Source organism: Rhinatrema bivittatum, chromosome 10 (assembly GCF_901001135.1).
Source record: "Rhinatrema bivittatum chromosome 10, aRhiBiv1.1, whole genome shotgun sequence".
NCBI lineage: Eukaryota > Metazoa > Chordata > Amphibia > Gymnophiona > Rhinatrematidae > Rhinatrema > Rhinatrema bivittatum.
The window spans coordinates 126,340,789-126,365,183 of NC_042624.1; the positions used below are offsets into that span (position 1 = coordinate 126,340,789).

General features: G+C 52.8%; 1 protein-coding gene across 1 annotated transcript in view; it reads left to right on the forward strand.

Moving 5' to 3' along the window:
• Positions 1 to 1,482: 1,482 nt before the first annotated feature.
• Positions 1,483 to 24,395, forward strand: part of LOC115100002 (putative hydroxypyruvate isomerase) — a 32,721-nt gene continuing 9,808 nt past the window's right edge. The window contains exons 1-4 of the mRNA XM_029618127.1: positions 1,483 to 1,833; positions 4,256 to 4,367; positions 12,962 to 13,076; positions 19,264 to 19,342. Of these exons, the coding sequence (XP_029473987.1) occupies positions 1,635 to 1,833; positions 4,256 to 4,367; positions 12,962 to 13,076; positions 19,264 to 19,342 (505 nt within the window). The 5' untranslated portion in view covers positions 1,483 to 1,634. The remainder of the gene's footprint in view (positions 1,834 to 4,255; positions 4,368 to 12,961; positions 13,077 to 19,263; positions 19,343 to 24,395) is intronic.

A 24,395-nucleotide genomic window follows, 5' to 3' on the forward strand; every position in this document is an offset into this window, starting at 1 on the left:
TCTCTTTCCTGATGCACCTTTGCCGGTCAGCAGAGGTTTCCTGCAGGATGCAATGCGGGAAACCTCTGCCGGTCAGCGGTGGAGGTTTCCTGCAGGATGCAATGCGGGAAACCTCTGCCGGTCAGCAGAGGTTTCCTGCAGGATGCAATGCGGGAAACCTCTGCCGGTCGGCGGAGGTTTCCTGCAGGATGCAATGCGGGAAACCTCTGCCGGTCAGCGGAGGTTTCCTGCAGGATGCAATGCGGGAAACCTCTGCCGGTCGGCGGAGGTTTCCTGCAGGATGCAATGCAGGAAACCTCTGCTGGTCAGCATGCAGGAAACCTTTGCCGGTCAGCGGAGGTTTCCTGCAGGATGCAATGCGGGAAACCTCTGCCGGTCAGCGGAGGTTTCCTGCAGGATGCAATGCGGGAAACCTCTGCCGGTCAGCGGAGGTTTCCTGCAGGATGCAATGCGGGAAACCTTTGCCGGTCAGCGGAGGTTTCCTGCAGGATGCAATGCGGGAAACCTCTGCCGGTCAGCGGAGGTTTCCTGCAGGATGCAATGCGGGAAACCTCTGCCGGTCAGCGGAGGTTTCCTGCAGGATGCAATGCGGGAAACCTCTGCCGGTCAGCGGAGGTTTCCTGCAGGATGCAATGCAGGAAACCTCTGCTGGTCAGCATGCAGGAAACCTTTGCCGGTCAGCGGAGGTTTCCTGTAGGATGCAATGCGGGAAACCTCTGCCGGTCGGCGGAGGTTTCCTGCAGGATGCAATGCGGGAAACCTCTGCCGGTCGGCGGAGGTTTCCTGCAGGATGCAATGCGGGAAACCTTTGCCGGTCAGCGGAGGTTTCCTGCAGGATGCAATGCGGGAAACCTCTGCCGGTCAGCGGAGGTTTCCTGCAGGATGCAATGCGGGAAACCTTTGCCGGTCAGCAGAGGTTTCCTGCAGGATGCAATGCGGGAAACCTTTGCCGGTCAGCGGAGGTTTCCTGCAGGATGCAATGCGGGAAACCTCTGCCGATCAGCAGCGGAGGTTTCCCGCAGGATGCAATGCGGGAAACCTCTGCCGATCAGCAGCGGAGGTTTCCCGCAGGATGCAATGCGGGAAACCTTTGCCGGTCGGCGGAGGTTTCCTGCAGGATGCAATGCGGAAAACCTCTGCCGGTCAGCGGCGGAGGTTTCCCGCAGGATGCAATGCGGGAAACCTTTGCCGGTCGGCAGAGGTTTCCCGCAGGATGCAATGCGGGAAACCTTTGCCGGTCGGCAGAGGTTTCCCGCAGGATGCAATGCGGGAAACCTCTGCCGGTCGGCGGAGGTTTCCCGCAGGATGCAATGCGGGCTGGCATCGCAATCGCCCTTCCGGGGTCCTCGCTCACTTTCCGCCGACAAAGAAAGAAGAAATGAGAGAAGTGAAGCAGCGCCCCTCCTCCTCCTCCTCCTCCTCCTCCAGGACGGGGGGCCGGGCCGCTTACCCTTCAGCTTCCGTACTTCCCGCCCGCCCTCCTCCTACCCCTGTGCTTCCGGTCTGTCTCCCCTCCCGTATTTCCGGTTTCTGTCCCCCTTCTCCCGTAATCCGCTCTCCGCCTCGTACTTCCGGTCCCCTCTCTCGTACTTCCTGTCCCCTCTCTCGTACTTCCGGTCCCCTCTCCCTTCCCAATGTCCCCGCTGCGCTTCTCGGCCAACGTGTCCTGGTTGTTCCGGGAGGTGCAGGACCTCCCGGGGCGGCTGCAGGCGGCGGGAGCTGCGGGTTTCCGAGCGGTGGAAGCGGCCTGGCCCTACGCCTGGGAGGCGGCGGCGCTGCAGGAGAGCGCGGAGAGGGCCCGCGTGCGGCTCGTGCTGCTCAACACCCCGCCGGGTACAGCGCACGCGCGGGGGGCAGGGTCGCTATAGGAGGGGGGAGGGGTGGGGAGCAGGGAGTGGGGAAGAGTTTATGGTATTTGGGGGAGGGGTGCAGGGTGGGTATTTGATGGTTGGGGAGTGGGGGGAAGGGTTTATGGTATTTGGGGGAGGGGGTGCAGGGTGGGTATTTGATGGTTGGGGAGTGGGGGGAAGGGTTTATGGTGTTTGGGGGAGGGGTGCGGGGTGGGTATTTGATGGTTGGGAGTGGGGGATGAGTTTATGGTATTTGGGGGAGGGGTGCCGGGTGGGTAGATGATGGTTGGGGTGGGGGAAGAGTTTATGGTATTTTGGGGAGGGGTGCAGGGTGGGTAGATGATGATTGGGGAGTGGAGGAAGAGTTTATGGTATTTGGGGGAGGGGTGCAGGGTGGGTAGATGATGGTTGGGGAGTGGGGGAAGAGTTTATGGTATTTGGGGAGGGGTGCAGGGTGGGTAGATGATGGTTGGGGTGGGGGAAGAGTTTATGGTATTTGGGGAGGGGTGCAGGGTGGGTAGATGATGGTTGGGGAGTGGGGGAAGAGTTTATGGTATTTGGGGGAGGGGTGCAGGGCGGGTATATGATGGTTGGGGAGTGGGGGGAAGGGTTTATGGTGTTAGGGGGAGGGGTGCAGGGTGGGTAGATGATGGTTGGGGTGGGGGAAGAGTTAATGGTATTTGGGGGAGGGGTGCAGGGTGGGTAGATGATGGTTGGGGAGTGGGGGAAGAGTTTATGGTATTTGGGGGAGGGGTGCAGGGTGGGTACATGATAGTTGGGGGTGTGGAGCAGGGAGTGGGGAAGAGTTTATGGTATTTGGGGGAGGGGTGCAGGGTGGGTATTTGATGGTTGGGGAGTGGGGGAAGGGTTTATGGTGTTTGGGGAGGGGTGCAGGGTGGGTTTTTGATGATTGGGGAGTGGGGGAAGAGTTTATGGTATTTGGGGAGAGGTGCAGGGTGGGTAGATGATTGGGGAGTGGGGGAAGAGTTTATGTTATTTGGGGGAGGGGGTGCAGGGTGGGTATTTGATGGTTGGGGAGTGGGGGAAGAGTTTATGGTATTTGGGGGAGGGGTGCAGGGTGGGTATTTGATGGTTGGGGAGTGGGGGAAGGGTTTATGGTATTTGGGGGAGGGGTGCAGGGTGGGTATTTGATGGTTGGGGAGTGGGGGAAGAGTTTATGGTATTTGGGGGAGGGGTGCAGGGTGGGTACATGATAGTTGGGGGTGTGGAGCAGGGAGTGGGGAAGAGTTTATGGTATTTGGGGGAGGGGTGCAGGGTGGGTATTTGATGGTTGGGGAGTGGGGGAAGGGTTTATGGTGTTTGGGGAGGGGTGCAGGGTGGGTTTTGATGATTGGGGAGTGGGGGAAGAGTTTATGGTATTTGGGGAGAGGTGCAGGGTGGGTAGATGATTGGGGAGTGGGGGAAGAGTTTATGTTATTTGGGGGAGGGGTGCAGGGTGGGTAATTTGATGGTTGGGGAGTGGGGGAAGAGTTTATGGTATTTGGGGGAGGGGTGCAGGGTGGGTATTTGATGGTTGGGGAGTGGGGGAAGGGTTTATGGTATTTGGGGAGGGGTGCAGGGTGGGTATTTGGTTGGGGAGTGGGGGAAGGGTTTATGGTGTTTGGGGGAGGGGTGCAGGGTGGGTATTTGATGGTTGGGGAGTGGGGGAAGAGTTTATGGTGTTTGGGGGGAGGGGTGTCACATGGGGGAGGGGTATATGGTGTTTGAGAGATGGGGGCTGTGGGTTAGTGGTTTGTGCTTTGCAGAGTACTGGTTATGTCCACTCTAGTAAGGAGCATTTCTACCCAGCTTCTCTGTGCAAATGGAGCAGAGCAGCAGCACATGGCTGTCAGGATCAGCACTAAGGACCCAAGTGGGAACAAGAAGCAAGGCAGTCAGCCTAACTGCTCGCTGGATCAGAATAGGGACTGACCCCAAAGGCTACCTCGAGGAATACTTTTATGAGTGTGGGAAGATTGTGCGTGTATGTCTAGATACAGATATGTGTATGTAAAACCTTTATATCCTTGAGAGTAGCGTTTGTCAGGTCCCAGGCTGTGCGAGGAGGGGGTGTGTGTGTGTGCTTTCTTTGGGTCAGTACCTAAAACCCTGTGGTTCCAGACAGCATCGGTCCATGAGGCAGAGGGCATGGTGTCGGTCTGGTTTCCAGCTGGGATAAGGAGGGCATGGGGGGGGAAATATCCTCCAGTGCATTTCAGAAAATGTCAGAGTAGGTTATTTACTGTCACTGATGGGTTCCCCCTCACTAATCCTTGCACTTGGCACTACCTGGTGATGCCTGGTTGTATGTGCAGAGCTTGTGTGCAAGTGCATAGAGCTGGGCCAGGCACCCAGATCGTTCCCTTGCTTGCTAACTCTGTTTCTCTCCGTGCACTTCTTCTCAGGTGACCTGGAGAAGGGTGAGATGGGTTTAGGTGCTGTTCCGGGGCGCCAGGAGGAGTTTCGGAAGGGTCTGGCACTAGCTGTAAAGTACGCAAAAGCATTGGACTGCAAGAGGTACCAGTCTCTAGCTCTCCTTAGGAATGCACTGCTGTACCTCTGACATCTCATTCCAGAATGAGATACTGACTTGTGCAGGGCACCTCAGATAAGCAATTAATCCAACTGGCACATTTCCCTTTAGCACCAAACAGGGCAGCTATATCAGTAATACCTAAACTGGGCCGATATTTAACCGCCCCGGCCTCCTATCTTCCGATCTCATTACTGAACTTCCGCAGAAAGATGCAAAGATTATGGCAAATCGATTGGGAAGCTCATACCCAGGTGGATTGGTGAAGGGTTTGTTAAAGGGCGCTATTCGATAACTAATGTCTGCAAAATCATAGCCTCTCTCGAGTACAGCAAACACCGTCTCTGCTTTTCAGTCTCCATACAGAGAAAGTATTTGACAGGCTGGAATGGGATTTCATGTTTCAAACCTTGCATGCCATCTTATTCCATCTACACAACAGTTTAAAAAATCATTAAAAGCATACGGTCCATTTATAAATTCTCAAAGTTAATATTCATTTACTTTCTTTTTACAATCATTTTTTCTTTGAGCTATAATATAGACCCAATTTAGTTTATGTTTAATTTTGCAGGGCATGACTGTCTTTTTAGTTTTGTATTGTTTTATGATTTTTTTAATTTTCTTTTATTTATCTTATTATGTATGTTTGCTGTGAACAGTTTTGATTCTTTTTGAATTGTAAAGGCGGTATATAAACATTTTTAAATAAAATAAATAAATAAAATTGCAGTAGAAGGGCTTTTTGAACGAGCACTTGCTATTTATTCTATCTTTGGAACCCTTACTTTGCAAAATTAGGGAAAACAAACAAAGAGAATGAGAAATATGTTGAGAAAAAGAGAGGATATTTCTGTGGATATGAGACTTGCACTCATTGCCACTTAGGGCCCATAGTGAGATTCTCAATGACTTTTAAAGACCAGATTCAGGTGTGACTTATCATAAGTTTTGGGTGAGGTAAAGAAAAAGACACGTTATAGTATGTATCCTTGAAATAGGGAGGGAATGGGGAGAGGGTTGTGAGGTGCTGGCAGCAGCAGGAGAAGCTGTTCCACCAGCCCTACTCTCCTGATGCCTGGGCCGGAGAGTAAAGGAGAGAGACAGGCCCCCAAGTCTCAGCTATTCTGGGCACTGTGTAATTTGGGAGATAGTTGGGGATAAGGCATTTCCTTTATATGAGTAACAACTGTTCTTGTTCATACCCCAGATCAGTCCAGACAAGTGGGGTTTTGCCTCCCTACCAGCAGATGGAGGCAGAGAATAAAACTTTTCAGGCACTGCTACATATCTGAGAGCGCCACCTGCAGTCCCTCAGTACTGATCTGTACCCAAGCCAAGATGTAGACAAAGTCAAAAGCTAACCTAACTCCCTCCTCTACATGATCAGGGGAATAAAGGAAGAGGCCTTATGTCCACAGCAGGGATCAAACCCCTGAAAGTTAACAATATCGACAGGACTTTTCAGTATGATACACATACCCGATGTATCGGTCTTTCAATAGGGCGAGGCTCTGGACTGATCTGTGCTATTCCAGGAACGAAAATTAGCAGTTTCCTAGCACATAGACAATGGGTTATGCACCTCTACCAGCAGATGGAGATGGAGCAAATCACAGTATGTAGACTCCTGCAGTGACATCAGCTTGCCAGTATCCTCTGTCTCCAGACGTTGGGGGACGTACATCTCCCTACTCGGGATTGCTTTAGATTTTAATAGGAGAAATTAAAAAAAAAAAAATTTAATCGCCCCTCTCGCCTGCATTGATGCCAAATGGCCCCTCCCCAGTTGAGAATTCCTGAGGTGATTTCTATGGTCTCTCAGATGAGTGCCTTGGTTCTGTAGCTGGTTTTTCAGCTGGCATGGGCTTAGCTGCTTGGACAGCTGAAAGGCAAGCGGGTTCAGGAAGCTGAGCACAGCAGCAATGGCAGATGCCATCTCCTCCCGCAGCTGGAGACAGTCTCTGTACTCGGCTGGGAAGGCTGAGCTCAGGTAAGTTTAAATTTAAAAAAAAAGGCGGAGTAGAGGAGTTGGTAGGACTTCCTCCAGTCTCCGTGCGCTGTTCCGACTCCCGTGGGGGTTAAGGGTACTGGGTGGGCTAAGCCTTGCTGTTAGGCTTTTTCTGTGTGCTGCATGGTAGGCCGCAGCGGTGTTTTCGTGCGCTTTTCTGTGCGTTCGCTGCCCTCTACAGGATGTTGGTCTGCGTAAGCGCGACAGGCTGTCCTCCGAATTGTGTGCCCAGTTTCTTTTGGGCAAGCTGTCTGTGCGCACATTCTAACAGACTGTGTGCCCAGTGACAGTGCGCTTAGTTTTGCAGTGTATGGTCTTGGGACGCCTAACTTTTGAGCCCCTAAATTGTTTCAGCGTGAATTCAGCTGGACGCACGATGCACCTCTTCAGTCGCCTGTTAAATGTATTGATGGACTGTTCCCTGAATGTACCCGGATCAGTCCAGACTCCTGGGATTATTCATCCCTGCCAGCAGATGGAGACAGAGAAAAGCCTCGCTGACGCTGCCTGATAAGCCCTGGTGCCACCTGCAGTAGATCAGTATTGGGGTTGGGGGCCGTCTGCGAGCAGCAGTCGGCCCAGGGCACTTGGTCAGCGGTAGAAGCCTCGTGGCCTATCAATCGGTGGAGACCAGAGCTGTGCGGCAGGCACTTTGAGCCTTCCTCCCTCTTGTTCAGGGTCAATCGGTCAGGGTTCTGTCAGACAATGCAACGACGGTAGCTTACGTCAAACGTCAGGGCAGCACCAAGAGCCAGGGGATGGCCCTGGAAGCTCAGAGCTGTTTTTCTGGGCGGAACTGTACTTGGTTCACTTAGCTGCGTCTCATATCGCAGGCTTCGACAACATCCAGGCCGATTTTCTCAGTCGTCAGAGCTTAAATCCAGGCAAGTGGGAATTGGCGTAGTCCGCAATGCGGCTCATCCGGAAGACGTGGGGTTGGCCTCACATCGATTTGATGGTGACTCGGCTCAGTGCGAAAGCTCCTCGGTTTTTCAGCTGCAGGAGGGAGTATGGGGCCGAGGGGGTCAACGCTCTGGTAGTGCCTTGGGTGATCCTGCTTTATGTTTTCCGTGGCATCTAGTGGGCAAGGTGTTACGCCGCATAGAGAAGCACCCCGGGAAGGTGATCCTAGTAGCTCCAGAGTGGCCGCATTGACTGTAGTGCGCTTCGGCCTTCCTGTTATATGGTTATGTTCAGTTAACCCCTAAGTTTGATGTAAACCGGCCTGATATGAAGCTTGTCATGAAGTTCGGTATAGAAAAATGTTAAATAAATAATAAATCTCATCAATCTAGTTGTGGATGGTCCACTTTGCCTCAGTCATCTTCCGGATCTTCTCCGTCAGGGTCCTGTATTTTCTGACCAGGCAGATCGCTTTTGTCTAGCGGCTTGGCTTTTGAAAGGCGTTGCTTGAGGTGAAGAGGATATCCAGAGCCGGTGATCACTACGCTTTTGCAGGCTAGGTGGCAGTCTACCTCCCTCTCATATGGTTGGGTTTGGAAAGTGTTTGAGGCCTGGTGTACCGACCGAGGGATACAGGCGGTTCGTGCCTCGATATCTCACATATTGTCTTTCCTACAAGAGGGTTTAGCTAAAGGCCTTGCTTTTAATTCTCTTAGGGTACAAGTAGCACTTCCCTGCTACTTCTCTTAGGGTACAAGTAGCAGGGAAGATTGAGGGTTACTCCTTATCTTCTCATCTGGATGTACAGAGGTTTCTTCAGGGAGTTAAGAATTTGCGTCCTCCGGTGGGGAAGGTCTGTCCCCCCTGGAACCTTAATCTTGTTCTGCGATTATTGTGTGATGCTCCATTTGAGCCAATTCGGAGCGCGACCCTTAAGGATTTTGACTCTCAAGGTCGTTTTCTTGGTGGCCACCTGTTCCGCCAGGAGGATTTCTGAATTGCAGGCTTTATCGTGCAGGGACCTGTTCCTTCAAATATCTGATTCTGGAGTCATGTTGTGTACAGTTCCTTCCTTTGTCTCGAAGGTGGTCTCTGCCTTTCATGTTAATCAGACTGTCGAGCTCCCAGCGTTTACAGAGTTGGATGATTCTATGCAGCATGCTTGGGAGCTTAAGCTGTTGGATGTCCGCAGGGCCTTGCTTCATTATCTCAAGGTTACTAATGATTTCAGACGGTTAGATCATCTTTTTGTTTTATGGAGCGGATCGAAGAAAGGTGCCCATGCCTCCAAAGCAACTATTGCTAGGTGGCTTAAGGAGGCTATTGGGTCAGCGTATATTCTCAAGGGCCGTCAAGTTCCTGAGGGTTTGCGGGCCCACTCGACTCGGGCGGCTTCGTGGGCGAAGGTCCAGTTGGTGTCTCCAGAGGAGATTTGCAGGGAGGCGACTTGGAAATCGCTGCATACTTTTGCGAGGCATTACCGATTGGATTTGGGAAATTCGGGTTCCTGGTCTTTTGGTGAAAGTGTCTTGCGAGCGGGGCTCTCCAGGTCCCACCCTCTCTAGGAAGCTTTGGTACATCCCAGGAGTCGGGTACGTACAGGGAAAAGAAAATTGGTTCTTGCCTGCTAAATTTCGTTCCTGTAGTACCAACGGATCAGTCCAGAACCCCCCCGGGTTGGAGGGGGAGAGCCTTCGGCTCAGCTATAATCCTTTCAGCATACTTCTGTTCTTAGTTTGTTCATACATTACAAGTTTTTTACAAATTTTTAATAAAGTTTTCGGCGCATAATATTTTTTGGCTTGGGTACAGATTAATACTGATCTACTGCAGGTGGCACCAGGGCTTATATCAAGCAGTATCAGCGAGGCTTTTCTCTGTCTCCGTCTGCTGGCAGGGATGAATAAACTCAGGAGTCTGGACTGATCCGTTGGTACTACAGGAACAAAAATGAGCAGGTAAGAACCAATTTTCTTATGCCGCCAGTGAGTAGAAAACCTAAGCCCCTTTCTCTTTGTGCTATCTGTCATATCCGGGCATCTCAGCCTGGAGTGCCTTCTAACATGCGTCAGCACTGCTTAGAGGATCAGGGAGAATTATCTTCCTCTGACTTTACTAAGCCTGATGATGGCCTGGCTAAGGACATGTCCAGAGGAATGCCTGATCTTGGAACTCCCTTGACCTTTTCTTCAGCAGGGGATGGCAGCTCAGTGGGCGCCACACAAGTGCCTCCTGGTTTTGGCATGGGTAGAATTATTTTTCAAGTATTGCAGTCCTCAGCGCCATCCAATCCTGTCAGGTTAGATCCTCAGGTGGTGGACTCTCCCGCTTCTGCTACTACGTTTAAGTGCTGAAATATTCCTCGTTTAGCTGTGGGTATTCCCGACAGGAATCCAGAGGGCTCTGATGATGAGACAGATCCTGACTGTCTGGAGGATGGGAAAATTCCTCCCTATAGGACTATATTGCGGTTCTCTTATAGAGATGAACTGCCGCCCTGATTTCCCAGACTTTGAAGATGCTGGGAGTACCTGGGGCAGATTCCATGTCTGAGTCAAAGAAAAATCAGAACTGCAGGTTTCACAGCCTCTGCCATCTGCTGGAGACAGAGAAATACTGAGGAACTGCAGGTGGCACTGGGGTTTATGAGGCAGTGTCAGTAAAACTTTCTCTGTCTCCATCTACTGGCAGGGATGAATAACCCAGGAGTCTGGACTGATCCAAGGTACTACAGGAACGAAAATTAGTAAGAACCAATTTTCCTTTATGTTACAGTGAGGATGAGATTAGAAGTTGGGGATGAGATCGGACGTCAGGGGGTGTCATGTTACAGTGAGGAGGATGAGGTCGGACGTCAGGGGGTGTCATGTTACAGTGAGGAGGAGGAGGTCGGATATCAGGGGGTGTCGTGTTACAGTGAGGAGGAGGAGGTCGGATATCGGGGTGTCATGTTACAGTGAGGAGGAGGAGGTCGGATATCAGGGGGTGTCGTGTTACAGTGAGGATGAGGGCGGATGTCAGGGGGTGTCATGTTACAGTGAGGAGGATGAGGTCGGATATCAGTGGGTGTCACGTTACAGTGAGGAGGAGGAGGTCATATATCAGGGGGGTGTCACGTTACAGTGAGGAGGAGGAGGTCAGATATCAGTGGGTGTCACGTTACAGTGAGGAGGAGGAGGGGGTCGGAGATCAGTGGGTGTCACGTTACAGTGAGGAGGAGGAGGGGGTCGGAGATCAGTGGGTGTCACGTTACAGTGAGGAGGAGGAGGAGGTCGGAGATCAGTGGATGTCACGTTACAGTGAGGAGGAGGAGGTCAGATATCAGGGGGTGTCACGTTACAGTGAGGAGGAGGAGGTCAGATATCGGGGGGTGTCGTGTTACAGTGAGGAGGAGGAGGTCGGATATCGGAGTGTCATGTTACAGTGAGGAGGAGGAGGTCGGATATCAGGGGGTGTCGTGTTACAGTGAGGATGAGGGCGGATGTCAGGGGGGTGTCATGTTACAGTGAGGAGGAGGAGGTCGGATATCAGGGGGTGTCGTGTTACAGTGAGGATGAGGGCGGATGTCAGGGGGTGTCATGTTACAGTGAGGAGGATGAGGTCGGATGTCAGGGGGTGTCATGTTACAGTGAGGAGGAGGAAGAGGTCAGATATCAGGGGGTGTCATGTTACAAGGAGGAGGAGGTCAGATATCAGGGGGTGTCATGTTACAAGGAGGAGGAGGTCAGATGTCAGGGGGTGTCATGTTACAGTGAGGAGGAGGAAGAGGTCAGATATCAGGGGGTGTCATGTTACAGTGAGGAGGAGGAAGAGGTCAGATATCAGGGGGTGTCATGTTACAGTGAGGAGGAGGAAGAGGTCAGATATCAGGGGGTGTCATGTTACAGTGAGGAGGAGGAGGTCGGAGATCAGGGGTGTCATGTTACAGTGAGGAGGAGGAGGAGGTCAGATATCAGTGGGTGTCACGTTACAGTGAGGAGGAGGAGGAGGTCGGAGATCAGGGGTGTCATGTTACAGTGAGGAGGAGGAGGTCAGATATCAGTGGGTGTCACGTTACAGTGAGGAGGAGGAGGTCGGATCTCAGGGGGTGTCACGTTACAGTGAGGAGGAGGAGGAGGTCGGAGATCAGGGGTGTCATGTTACAGTGAGGAGGAGGAGGAGGAGGTCAGATATCAGTGGGTGTCACGTTACAGTGAGGAGGAGGAGGGGGTCGGAGATCAGTGGGTGTCACGTTACAGTGAGGAGGAGGAGGGGGTCGGAGATCAGTGGGTGTCACGTTACAGTGAGGAGGAGGAGGAGGTCGGAGATCAGTGGGTGTCACGTTACAGTGAGGAGGAGGAGGTCAGATATCAGGGGGTGTCACGTTACAGTGAGGAGGAGGAGGTCAGATATCAGGGGGTGCCGTGTTACAGTGAGGAGGATGAGGTCAGATATCAGGGGGTGCCATGTTACAGTGAGGAGGATGAGGTCGGAGGTCAGGGGGTGCCATGTTACAGTGAGGAGGATGAGGTCAGATATCAGGGGGTGTCCCGTTACAGTGAGGAGGATGAGGTCAGATATCAGGGGGTGTCCCGTTACAGTGAGGAGGATGAGGTCGGATCTCAGGGGGTGTCACGTTACAGTGAGGAGGATGAGGTCGGAGGTCAGGGGGTGTCACGTTACAGTGAGGAGGATGAGGTCGGAGATCAGGGGGTGTCATGTTACAGTGAGGAGGAGGAGGTCGGAGATCAGGGGGTGTCATGTTACAGTGAGGAGGAGGAGGTCGGAGATCAGGGGGTGCCATGTTACAGAGAGGAGGAGGAGGTCGGAGATCAGGGGGTGTCATGTTACAGTGAGGAGGATGAGGTTGGAGGTCAGGGGGTGTCATGTTACAGTGAGGAGGTTGAGGTCGGAGGTCAGGGGGTGTCATGTTACAGAGAGGAGGATGAGGTCGGAGATCAGGGGGTGTCATGTTACAGTGAGGAGGATGAGGTCGGATGTCAGGGGGTGTCATGTTACAGTGAGGAGGATGAGGTCGGAGGTCAGGGGGTGTCATGTTACAGTGAGGAGGAGGAGGAGGTCGGATATCAGGGGGTGCCATGTTACAGTGAGGAGGATGAGGTCGGAGGTCAGGGGGTGTCATGTTACAGTGAGGAGGATGAGGTCGGAGGTCAGGGAGTGTCATGTTACAGTGAGGAGGATGAGGTCGGAGATCAGGGGGTGCCACGTTACAGTGAGGAGGATGAGGTCGGAGATCAGGGGGTGTCACGTTACAGTGAGGAGGATGAGGTCGGAGGTCAGGGGGTGTCACGTTACAGTGAGGAGGATGAGGTCGGAGGTCAGGGGGTGCCATGTTACAGTGAGGAGGATGAGGTGCAAACCGTGTGTTCCTAAGCAACTGTCTGCTTCCACCCCTAGTTTACTGTAAAGTGTGTGCTAGTTCCTTTTTAATTACTAGCGCCAGCATTTGGGTTGTAATATGAAACAGACTTTCATATTGGGGGGTGTGCTGGGTACTTCTAGGCGACCCAGACTGGCCACTGTCAGAGACAGGATGTTGGGCTGAAGTGACCTTTGGTCTGACCCAGAATGGCACTACTTGTGTTCAGATCCCACTCCCATATCCCCCACTGGAGCAGGTTGTGCTGATGGCTGCGTTCAGCAGGATTCTTCTGCCCCTCACAGGATACACATCATGGCAGGACGCGTCCCTGCAGGAGCGGACAGGAAATCTCTAGCTGCAGAGATGGAAATGACTTTTGTGGAGAATCTGAAGTTTGCTGCTTCTGTCTTACAGCAGGTAAAGAGGCGCAAGGCCCCACCATGGCCTCTCTGAGCCCCTGGCCTGATTAATAAGAATTTCCAGGTGCATCTAGACTTGCTTCCTGTGCATATTACACCCTGTGGGCTCCAGGAGGAGGCACTGTTTGCACAGTGCAAATGTTTAGCAGTGAATTGAAGATCATACTCATCATATCCTGACTTATGAGTAAGGTTCATTCTTGTCAGGATAGGTGCAAAATCAACCCATTTGGAGATCTTACCCCAAGCAGGCTTGGTGGACATAGCCGAGAGGAGTCTGCTGTCTGTGCTCAGAGTCCTGTCTGATTTATTTTTGTAGCGTGCTAGAAGGTTGTATAGTGTTCTACGTCAGCAGTAGTGGGCAGAAAAGCTGGTGAGAGGACACACATGATGTAACTAGGGAACATAAAAGCAGCTTAGCATTGCAGTGTAGGCTGAGGTGATGTCCCTGGAGACCCTTACCAACTTCAATGTATTAAAACATGTTTTCCTAGCGTGTAGCAGATGGACTCAGGACCAATGGGTATAGTGTGCTCCCGATAGCAGTTGGAGACGGATCAGATTTCAATCTGACGTCAGCTCTAGTACATAGACCCCTGCAGGAAGTGCAGCTCTTCAGTATTTTCCGTCTCCATAGCAGTTAGGGACTATCTGCTCGCTCGCACAGCGTTATAGTAAATTTTACAAAGAAAACCCAAAACAAGAAGAAATCTTACCTCTACAGATGAGCCCCGCTCTCCTGCGGTGACACCCATTGGGTCCCTCCCCCAGTTGAGAATTCCCGAGGTGATTTCCGCGATCCCTCGGAGGTAAGCCTCGGTCTGGCGGCTGACCCTCGGCAGGGACCTAGCCCCCGACATCGGGTGAGGCTGAGAGGCGGCGGGCGCAACCTCTAGCGAGGCGGTGAAGGTATTTCCCCTCTTCCCCCGCAGCCGGAAACCGCCTGGAACGAGACTGGGAAGTGCCGAGACAAGGTAAGGTAGAAATCTATTTAAAAGTCTCCGAAGCTCGAGGAATCGCACAGGGTGCCACTGGGTTGATCTGCCCTAGCAGGGCTAGACCCTGGTCAGATCAGAGGGTCTTCCCGCGTGGAGACCCTCCGAGGTGGTCACCATATTGTCCGCCTGGTCACAATCACCATTTTAATCTGTTCGCCGACCCGTGTGCACAAATACCTTGTGCGCCCAAATACTGAGCGCACAGCCACGCGCTTACTGTGCCAGACGCATACCTTCGATCTGGGCGCACAACAGCACGCTCACCTCCCTGAGCGCATACCAATCCTATGCGCACAACTTCGACGCACCGGAGCGCATAACTGTATTTTACGCACACAAAGCCATGGCACCACCGGAAAAGAAGCTCAAGGCTCAGGGCCTCTGCACAGCATGAGGAGGCCTCCGCCCTGTGTATACAGAGCGAGGAGGCCCTGGGGGATCCAGCCCATGGCCCTCCCCAGCCGGTACCGGGTTCTAGCTCCTCAAACAATACGCCAGACCTAGCGTCTCCCAGCAGGACCCTCCCTCAAACGGGGCTCCCCAGGGACGCAGCGCCTCTTAATTTAGACCCAGCATCTATCTCCTGGTGGAATTCTTCAAAGGCCTGTTTACCTTCGTCCACATGCAACCGGAGCCTCCGATAATACGGCCACAACCTCCACCAGAGGACCTCAACATCCCGGGACCCTGTATGCCCAGGGAAGTGATTACCCCGCCCAGAAGCCCCACCTTCAGGGACACGGACAACTCAGATGAGGAATCAGAACCCCTGGAGGAAGGGGAACTCCCTCCGGGGACAGAACCCCACCGACCATGAGGCGCTTCTTCACCAAGGACGAGCTTCCAGACCTGGTCACACACAGCTTGAAAGAGCTTGCTGTCCCGGGCACAAGTGCCTCGGGGGAACCTAAGACGAATCCCCTACTTAGAGGGACTCTGTCAGACCTCCCGTCATTTCCCACTATTACAAGCCATCCAGCAGCTAATTGACCTGGAATGGGATGCCCCGGAGACTACATTCAAAGGGGGGCATGCTCTGGCAGCCATGTACCCTCTGGACCCAGCCGCCAAAGACCACCTGGCATGTCTGAAAGTGGATGCCATGGTCTGCGCGGTTTCGAAGTGCACTACTATCCCAGTGGAGGGAGGAGCAGCACCCAAAGATGCTAAAGACAGATGTCTGGAATCCATCCTCAAACAGTCCTTTGACGTCTCCGCTATGTCTTTACAGATCGCGGCCTGCTGTGCCGTGGTGACACGGGCCTGCTTATCACAGACCAGGAACAACACTCCTGGGGAAGCCCTGGAACCAGCAGTATCATTCCTCACGGATGCCACTTCTGATCTGGTGCACACCGCAGCTAGAGGAGTGTCATTCACCGTGGCAGCCAGAAGACAACTCTGGCTCTGAAGCTGGTCAGCTGACGCATCTTCCAAAACGAGACTCACAAGGATGCCCTTCAAGGAAACCCTCCTGTTCGGAAGCGAACTAGAGAAACTAGCCAACAAATGGGGTGAATCCCCACTACCGCGGCTACCGGAGGACAGGAATAAGAGAAACCAGCGACCCTTTCCCCGAACTTCCAGGGGCAGAGGATCACAGTACTTCAACCTATACAGAAGCACATATCAAGCGGCTCGCCCCGCAGGCAGGAGCCAGTCCTTTCGGAACAAGCACAACAAAAGGTGAGCCGGCTGAGGTCCAGGCCCCAGCTGCACCCCACAATGAAAATCAGCCGACCCGTCCAAAGGAAGAAGCCATAGGGGGCAGACTTGCCAGATTCTATAAAAAATGGGTCGAGGTAACTTTGGACAAGTGGGTCCTATCCATCATTCGAGAGGGATATTACCTGGATTTCCACCACCTCCCTCCGGACAAGTTTGTGGAATCCCCCTGCCACAACCCTTCCAAGAGGATAGCAGTGGAAGCTACACTGACCAGATTGCTAGCCTTAGAAGCTATAACACCGGTGCCTCCACAACAAATAAATACTGGACATTATTCCATCTATTTTATCGTTCCCAAGAAAGAAGGAACGTTCAGGTCCATCCTGGACCTCAAGGCGGTCAACCGTCACCTGAAGATTCCTCGCTTCTGCATGGAAACCCTACACTCGGTAATAAGGGCGATACAACTGGGGAGAGTTCCTTACATCCCTGGATCTGTCGGATGCCTATCTACACATTCCGATCCATCAAGAGCATCAGCGTTTTCTATGCTTCACGATCCTGGACTATCACTTCCAGTTCCGGGCACTACCATTCGGGTTAGCCACAGCACCCCGGGCGTTCACCAAGATCATAGTGGTGGTGGCAGCAACACTGAGGAAGGAAGGAATCCGCGTACACCCTTATCTAGACGATTGGCTGATCAGGGCGAAATCCCCAGAGGAAAGCCACCAGGCGACCAACAGAGTCAAAACTCTACTGGAGAGCCTCGGGTGGGTGGTCAACACAAACAAGAGCTGTCTGCAGTCCTCCCAATCTCTAGAATACTTGGGAGTCCGGTTCGACACTAAACAAGACAAGGTCATCCTGACACAGACAAGGAGATCAAAACTGATGACCCTGTTGCGAACCCTGTTGAGCGAACTTCGCTGCACGGCATGGGACTACCTACAAGTCCTCAGCCTCATGGCATCCACAGTGGAAGTAGTGCCATGGGCAAGAGCTCACATGAGACCCCTATAGCGCTCACTACTATCGCGATGGAATCCATTGTCCCAGAACTACACCGTACGTCTTCAGCAGCCGGACAAAGTTCAGACCCAACTACGATGGTGGCTACAAGAAGGCCATCTGAGCCAGGGAACGAGACTATCCTCACCAACCTGGAATCCTGCTCACCACGGACGCCAGCCTACGAGGATGGGGAAGCACACTGCCAGGAGCTAACTGCCCAAGGGCAATGGAACAAAGAAGAGTCGGGATGGAACATCAATCGCCTAGAAGCCCAGGCAGTCAGACTAGCCTGCCTACGGTTTGGTCACTGACTCAAACTCAAATCGGTCAGAGTAATGTCAGACAACGGCACAACAGTGGCCTACATCAACTGTCAGGGAGGATCCAGAAACCAACAGGTGTCTCTGGAAATAGACCCCCTAATGTCATGGGCGGAAGCGAACCTTCAAGAGATCTCGGCTGTCCACATCGCAGGGAAAGACAACGTCGCTGCGGATTACCTCAGCAGAGAAAGTCTAGACCCAGGAGAATGGAGGCTGTCGACCACAGCATTCCAATTGATAGTAAACCATTGGGGAACACCAACCATGGACCTCCTGGCAAACCGGTCCAATGCCCAAGTGCCCAGCTTCTTCAGCTGCAGGCGGGAACCCCAGTCCCAGGGAATCAATACCCTGGTAGAGACCTGGCCACAGGAGACTGTTATACACCTTCCCGCTGTGGCTCCTATTGGACGCAATCAACCACAAGAGAGAACACCACAGGGGACCAGTACTTCTAGTGGCCCCGGACTGACCAAGAAGACCGTGGTACGCAGACATGCGAAGACTGCTGACAGGGAGCCCCCTGCCGCTACCTCCACACAGAGACTTGCTCCAACAGGGACCAATCTTCCACGAGGATCCAGCTCTATTCTCTCTTACGGTCTGGCCATTGAGAGGACTCGCCTGAGGAAGAGCGGATACTTGGGGGCAGTAATTGACACCCTACTCCGAGCACGCAAGTTCTCCACATCCCTACATACATAAGGATTTGGAGAGTATTTGAAGCCTGGTGCGAGGACTGCGACGACATGCCACACTCAGTCAAAATTCCTGCGATTTTGGAATTCCTGCAGAACGGACTACAGAAGGGATTGTCTCTCCACTCCATCAAGGTACAGGTGGCTGCATTGTCATGCTACGGAACTAAGAGTGAGAGCGGCAGCATAGCCTCTCACCCGGATGTCTCCCGCTTTCTGAAAGGAGTCAAGCAGATCCGACCACCCATAAAGTGGCCGGTGCCTCTTTGGAACCTCAACCTGGTCCTAGATTTCTTAGCAGGAGCCTCCTTCAGACCTCTTCACGGCCTGTCTCTCCGACTATTAACATTGAAGACAGCCTTCCTGGTGGCAGTCTGTTCGGCCCGTCGTATATCCGAGCTACAAGCACTGTTCTGCCGAGAACCGTTCCTCAGACTCACCCCGGGAACCATCCAGTTACACACAGTTCCATTGTTCCTCCCCAAAGTGGTGTCTCATTTCCATCTCAACCAAACCATCTTGCTACCATCGCCAGATGAGCATAAGAATTCAGAAGAGTCTCGCAGTCTACGCCATCTCTCCTAGTCTGATACCTGGAAAGGTCAGAATCCGTACGAAAGACGGACCATCTGTTTGTCCTTCACAGCGGGAAGAAGCAAGGGGAAGCAGCCTCGCGAGCAACCATAGCCTGCTGGATCAAAGAATCATCAAGGCGGCCTACGTAGAAGCAGGCAAGCCATCGCCTTTGCAAGTCAAGGCCCATTCCACTAGAGCCCAGGCAGTGTCCTGGGCGGAAACAAAGGTGCTGTCACCCGCCGAGATCTGTCGGGCGGCGACATGGTCCTCCATCCACACCTTCTCCAGGTTTTACCACTTGGATGTTCAGGCTCGAGAGGACACAGCATTTGCGAGAGCAGGCAGCCTCTCACCTGGTTCGGGAGTAGCTTTTATACATCCCATTGGTCCTGAGTCCATCCGCTACACGCTAGGAAATGGAGAAATTACTTACCTGATAATTTCGTTTTCCTTAGTGTAGACAGATGGACTCAGCATCCCACCCATGGTTGCCGTTAAACATGGAATCCTGGAGTGACATCACCGACAGCAAATGATTCACGGGTAAGCCATGCCTTTCTCCAACTAGAACACCCATCCTGCCGGGTGTTGACGTTTCTCGGTTGAGGGCACTGGTGGTCTCCAGCTATAACCAATTCAACCAGTTCAAATTAATTAAGTTATAAAGTTAATCAAATTATTCAGTCATACATATATCCACAATTGCTTTTCGAGGAGAATATTGAAGCACTGCACTTCCTGCAGGGGTAAATGTACTAGGGCTGATGTCAGATTGAAATCTGATCAGTCTCCAACTGCTAGCACGAGTACACTATACCCATTGGTCCTGAGTCCATCTGTCTACACTAAGGAAAAAGAAATTATCAAGTAATTTCTCCATTTGATATTTATTATTTATTTATTTGCAGGAGAACATCATTGGACTACTGGAACCAATTAACAGTCGTATTACTGATCCCCAGTATTATCTGAACACCCCACAGCATGGTAAGAACAGCTCCATGTCTCCAAATCTTCTTATGAGAGCTTGGCTTGGTCTGGAAATGTAAAATGAGAGACTGTAGATGGTTGGAGCCATAGATCTGCCATGCCAGGGCTATATTTATTGTCCCGGATATCAGCCTGCTTGTCTGACATTGCTGCCTGGGTGTCCACTGCCACTTTAAACATGGCCAAGTCAGAGCTCCTCATCTTTACCCTCCAAGCCCACATCACCTCTTTCCTCTATTTCTGATAACACTGTCGTCACGCCGGTCCCATCAGCCCGTAACCTTGGAGTCCTCTACAACTCCTTTCTCTCCTTCTCTATACATATCCAAAACGCTGCTAAAACTTGCTGTTTCTTTCTCTAGAACGTTGCCAAAATCGGTCCCTTCCTTTCTGATCACATTACCAGACATCGTATCCAGTCTCTCATCTTCTCCTGCTCGTCACAAGTGTCCCAGCGAGCCATCTCTCTCCACTGCAACCGGTCCTAAATTCAGTGGCGTGACTTTCACCAGAGTCGCTAAACCGATATAACCCCACTTCTGAAGTCACTGTATTGACTCCCTATCTGCTCCCATATAAGGTTCAAGCTCCTCTTTCTCACCTCCAAGAGCCTTCACTCTGCAGCACCTCACTAATCTCTCTCTTTCCCTGTACGTAGGCAGATTAGACTCCTGGGTTTTGCATCCCTGCTAGCAGGTACAGAGAAGGGACATCAAGCGGATCTGCTGCACTGAAAAACCAAAACAGGGACGGGCTCCCCTTTCTGCACCGGTGAAGGGGGCGGGAGATTCCTCCTGAGGTTGTCTCCACCGTTTTTAGGCTCAGTGGAGGAGCAAGGGGGCTTTGAAGTGAGGATTTCCCTGTTAGCCCTGTTTCTGAGCCTCTTCGGCCCTTTCCCACAGATTTCATTCTTTTGATGCATGAGGCCTATTTAGCTAAGCAGCTCTCTAGGAAGGCGCGCTCTGGTTCCCGGTCTGGCTTTCAGAATATCCATGGCACAAGCCTGGACAGGCAAAGAGGAAGCGACCCTCTTCATCTAGCAGATCCTGGGGCTTGCCTCTGCATTTGGGCACAAGCAGAAGATTCAGATATCACTTCCAGGGGCGGCTCCGGTGAAGGATCCAGAGGAAGTTCCCGTGACCTGTTTTCTTCACAGTTTATTTATTACTGCACAAAGCTTACATGGAAGCAGAGACAGACTTAGATTTGCAGTATGCTCCTCCTGCAAAGATCCCTAGGCCTGCGGAGGATCAGGTGGCTCCTAGAATCCTACTACCCCGTCCAACCCCTGACGCGGAGGTACCGATACCTTCCACTCCTCCTGGGCTTGCACTACCGGACCCCTCCCTGGTAGACACGAGCGATGACGTGGATAAATCGCTCAGATTGAAGGGTATGACCCGCGGGTGCTCCGGTTATTTCGTAGGGAGGAGCTGGACCCTTTGATTCCGCATGTGCTAGCAGAACTGGATAGTCAGGCACCACAGCAGGTGGCGGATGTTTCTTCAGGGGATCCTGTTTTGTCGGGTCTTCGGGCTCCTCCTAGAACCTTTCCTTTTCACCCGATGCTATTACAGCTTATGACCTGGGAATGGGATGCTCCTGAAGCCAACCTACGGGTTAGTAGGGCCATGGAAAGGCTTTACCCACTGCCGGATGAGTTCTTAGATCTTCTTAAGATCCCTAAGGTGGACGCAGCCGTTTCGGCCATTGCCAAGCACACAACGATTCTGGTGACGGGAGGGGCAGCTTTCAAGGATCTCCAGGATAGGAAGCTGGAGGTTCTCCTCAAACGGATTTTTGAAGTATCAGCGCTCGGAGTGCAGGCTGCCATCTGTAGTAGCCTCATGCTGAGAGCTACCCTTAGATGGGTTCAGCAATTGCTCACGGCTCAGGCGCTGCCTCCAGCGGAGGCGGAATAGGCGGACTGCATGGAGGCAGCGGTGGCTTATACAGCGGATGCTTTGTATGATCTTCTATGTACCTCGGCACGCACGATGTCTCCGGCAGTTTCAGCGAGGAGGCTTCTTTGGCTCCGTAATTGGTCGGTTGATGTCTCTAAGTCTCAGCTGGGTTCCTTCCCTTTTAAAGGAAAGCTTTTGTTTGGGGATGATCTGGAGCAACTTATTAAGTCCTTAGGGGACAACAAGGTTAATAAGCTCCCTGAGGACAGGTCCAGGTCTTCTCGCCCCTTCAGTGCGTCTCGGGGTCGTTTTAGGGGTCAACGCCGTTTTCGTACAGGTAGGGGCCCGTCCTTTGCTCCTTGGCAGTCGTAGGCAAGGTCACAGGCTTGGGCTCATTCCTTTCGTGGTAGACGGCCTCCTCGCAACGGATCCTCCCAAGGATTCTCCGCCAACAAGGCTCCCCAATGAAGATGCGCCGGCCCGTTCCAGAGATCGGGGGTAGTCTCTCCCTGTTTCGCAAGGAATGGGTCCAGATAACTTCAGACCAGAGGGTTCTAGAAATCATAGAACACTTACGCTTTGGATTTTGCTCGCTCGCTATGGGATCTGTTCCTGGTGTCTCCTTGCGGGTCTCTGGCAAAGCAACAGGTGGTGCTCCAAACCCTGTGTCGGTTAAAGGCTCTGGGAGCGGTTGTCCTGGTGCCACCCAACTCCTTGTTCCGCCCTGGCGATTGATGTATGCCACTGTAGTTGCATTGTCCGACAAGACTCTGACAGTCTTCCCCCGAATAAGCGGGAGGAAGGATTGCAGAGCCAGAGCCACCGCCCTGGTTTCCAAGCAATTGATGGACCACTGAGATTGTGCCCTTGACCACTGTCCCTGCACCGAACGTCCAAGACAGACCGCTCCCCATCCGTAGAGACTGGCGTCCGTGGTGACTACTGTCCAGTCGGGCATGACAAGGGACACGCCACACGTCAGATGATCCGATACCAGCCACCAGTGAAGACTGGCTCTCGCCTGGTCCGTGAGCGGAAGCGGTAGATAGATTTGTTCTGACACCGGCCTCCAGCGGGACAGCAATGCTGATTGCAAAGGACGCAGATGAGCGAAGGCACAGGGAATCAAAGCTAGCGTGGACGCCATGGAACCCAAGACCTTTAGGTAATCTCATACCTGAGGCATCTGTAGGGACACCTGACCCTGTAGCTTGACCACTCGTTCCTTGGTGAGAAACACTTTGCCCTGTCTTGTGTCGAACAGCGCTCCCAGAAACTCCAAGGACTGAATAGGAGTGAAACGACTCTTGGCAAGGTTGACCACCCATCCGAGAGAGCGCAAGAGCTGAAGGACCCTGGTGACCACCGTCTGACACTGCAACTCTGACTTCGCCCGAATCAGCCAATCGTCCAAGTAGGGGTGCACCAGGAAACTCTCTCTCCGGAGCTGTGCCGCCACCACCACCATCACCTTGGTGAATGTGCGAGGAGCGGTAGCGAGGCCGAAAGGGAGAGCTCGGAATTGATAGTGCCTGCCCAGAATGCAGAACATGAGAAACCTCTGGTAAGATGGATGAATGCCTATATGGAGATATGCTTCTGTGAGATCCAGAAAGGCCAGGAATTCGCCTGGCCGAACTGAGGCGACAACCGACCGAATCGTCTCCATTTTGAAGCGCGGTATCCGAAGACACCTGTTGATCCTCTTCAAGTCTAATATTGGCCTGAATGTCCCCTCCTTTTTGGGGACTATGAAGTAAATGGAGTATTGGCCTTTGCGTTGTTGCTCGGGAGGCACGGGGATTATCGCTCCCAAGTCCTGCAGGCGCTGTAGGGTTCCCTGCACCGCCACTCGCTTCTCCTGGTACTCGCAAGGTGAGACGAGGAACTTGTCTGTAGGATACTGTACAAAATCTAAAGCGTAACCTTGACTTATCACGGTGAGGACCCACTGGTCCGACGTTATTTTGGTCCATTCCTCGACAAATAGCGCCAGTCTGGCTCCCACGTTTGGCACCGGGTGAGGAACCTGCAGAGAGGAATGGACCGGACGATTTTCATTGGGAAGTCTTAGCCCCCATTCCCGATGGAGGGCCACTTTGTTTCCCAAATCTTCTGCCACGAAAGGACTGAGGCCAAGACGACTGCTGGGACGAGCTTGGACGGTAAGACGACCCTGAAGACCTTGCTGGACGAGACTTCCTGTTCCCCCCCGGAACCGGGTCCTATTGGAAAAGGAACTCCGAGGCCTAGGTCTGTCCTCAGGCAGTTTTATAAGCCTTGTTTTCTCAGAGGGATTGCATCAGATCATACAACTGCTTGCCAAACAACAACTTTCCCTTGAACGGAAGGGAGCCAAGGTGGGCCTTGGAAGAACCATCCGCCGCCCAATTCCGAAGCCAAAGGAGACGGCGCGCGGAAACCACAGAGGCCAGGGATCTGGCCGACGTGCGCAAAAGGTCATACAGCGCATCCGCGCTGTAAGCGATCACCGCCTCCAAATGATTCGCTTGAGCAGCTTCTTCTTCTGAGAGATCGGCATTGGCTTGGAGTTGCTGAGCCCAGCATAGGCCCGCCCGCAAAGCAAAATTGCTACAGATCGCTGCGCGGACGCCCAGAGCAGAGACCTCAAAAACCTTCTTAAGTTGAAGCTCCAGTTTCCTGTCCTGTACGTCCTTAAGAGCAGTAGCCCCCTTGACTGGAATCGTTGACCTCTTAGTCACGGCCGACACCGCTGCGTCCACTCTAGGTAGTTGAAGCTCCAAAGCGTCCTTTGGGAGAGGATATAGCTTGTCCATGGCCTTACTAACCTTCAGGCCCAAATCCGGAGTGTCCCATTCCCAGAATAGGAGGTCCGAAGCCGAGAAATGGAACGGGAAGGCCACCGTCTGACCTCTGAGGCCCAACAAAACCGGATCCATTTTGGTTCCCGGCCAGGACTCCACCGGGGGAGCATCTAAGCCGAGCTCCTGAAGAATGGCCGGGATGAGCGGTGCCAGCTCATCCTTCTTAAAGAGCTGTACCATCTTCAGGTCGTCACCTTCCACTGCTGGAGCTCCTTTGCCGGTACCAGGCTGAGCCGGCACCTCCCCATCCGCCTCATCCCTCATCGGCCCCCACCCCCAGGGGCCTTACGAGTGGATCCG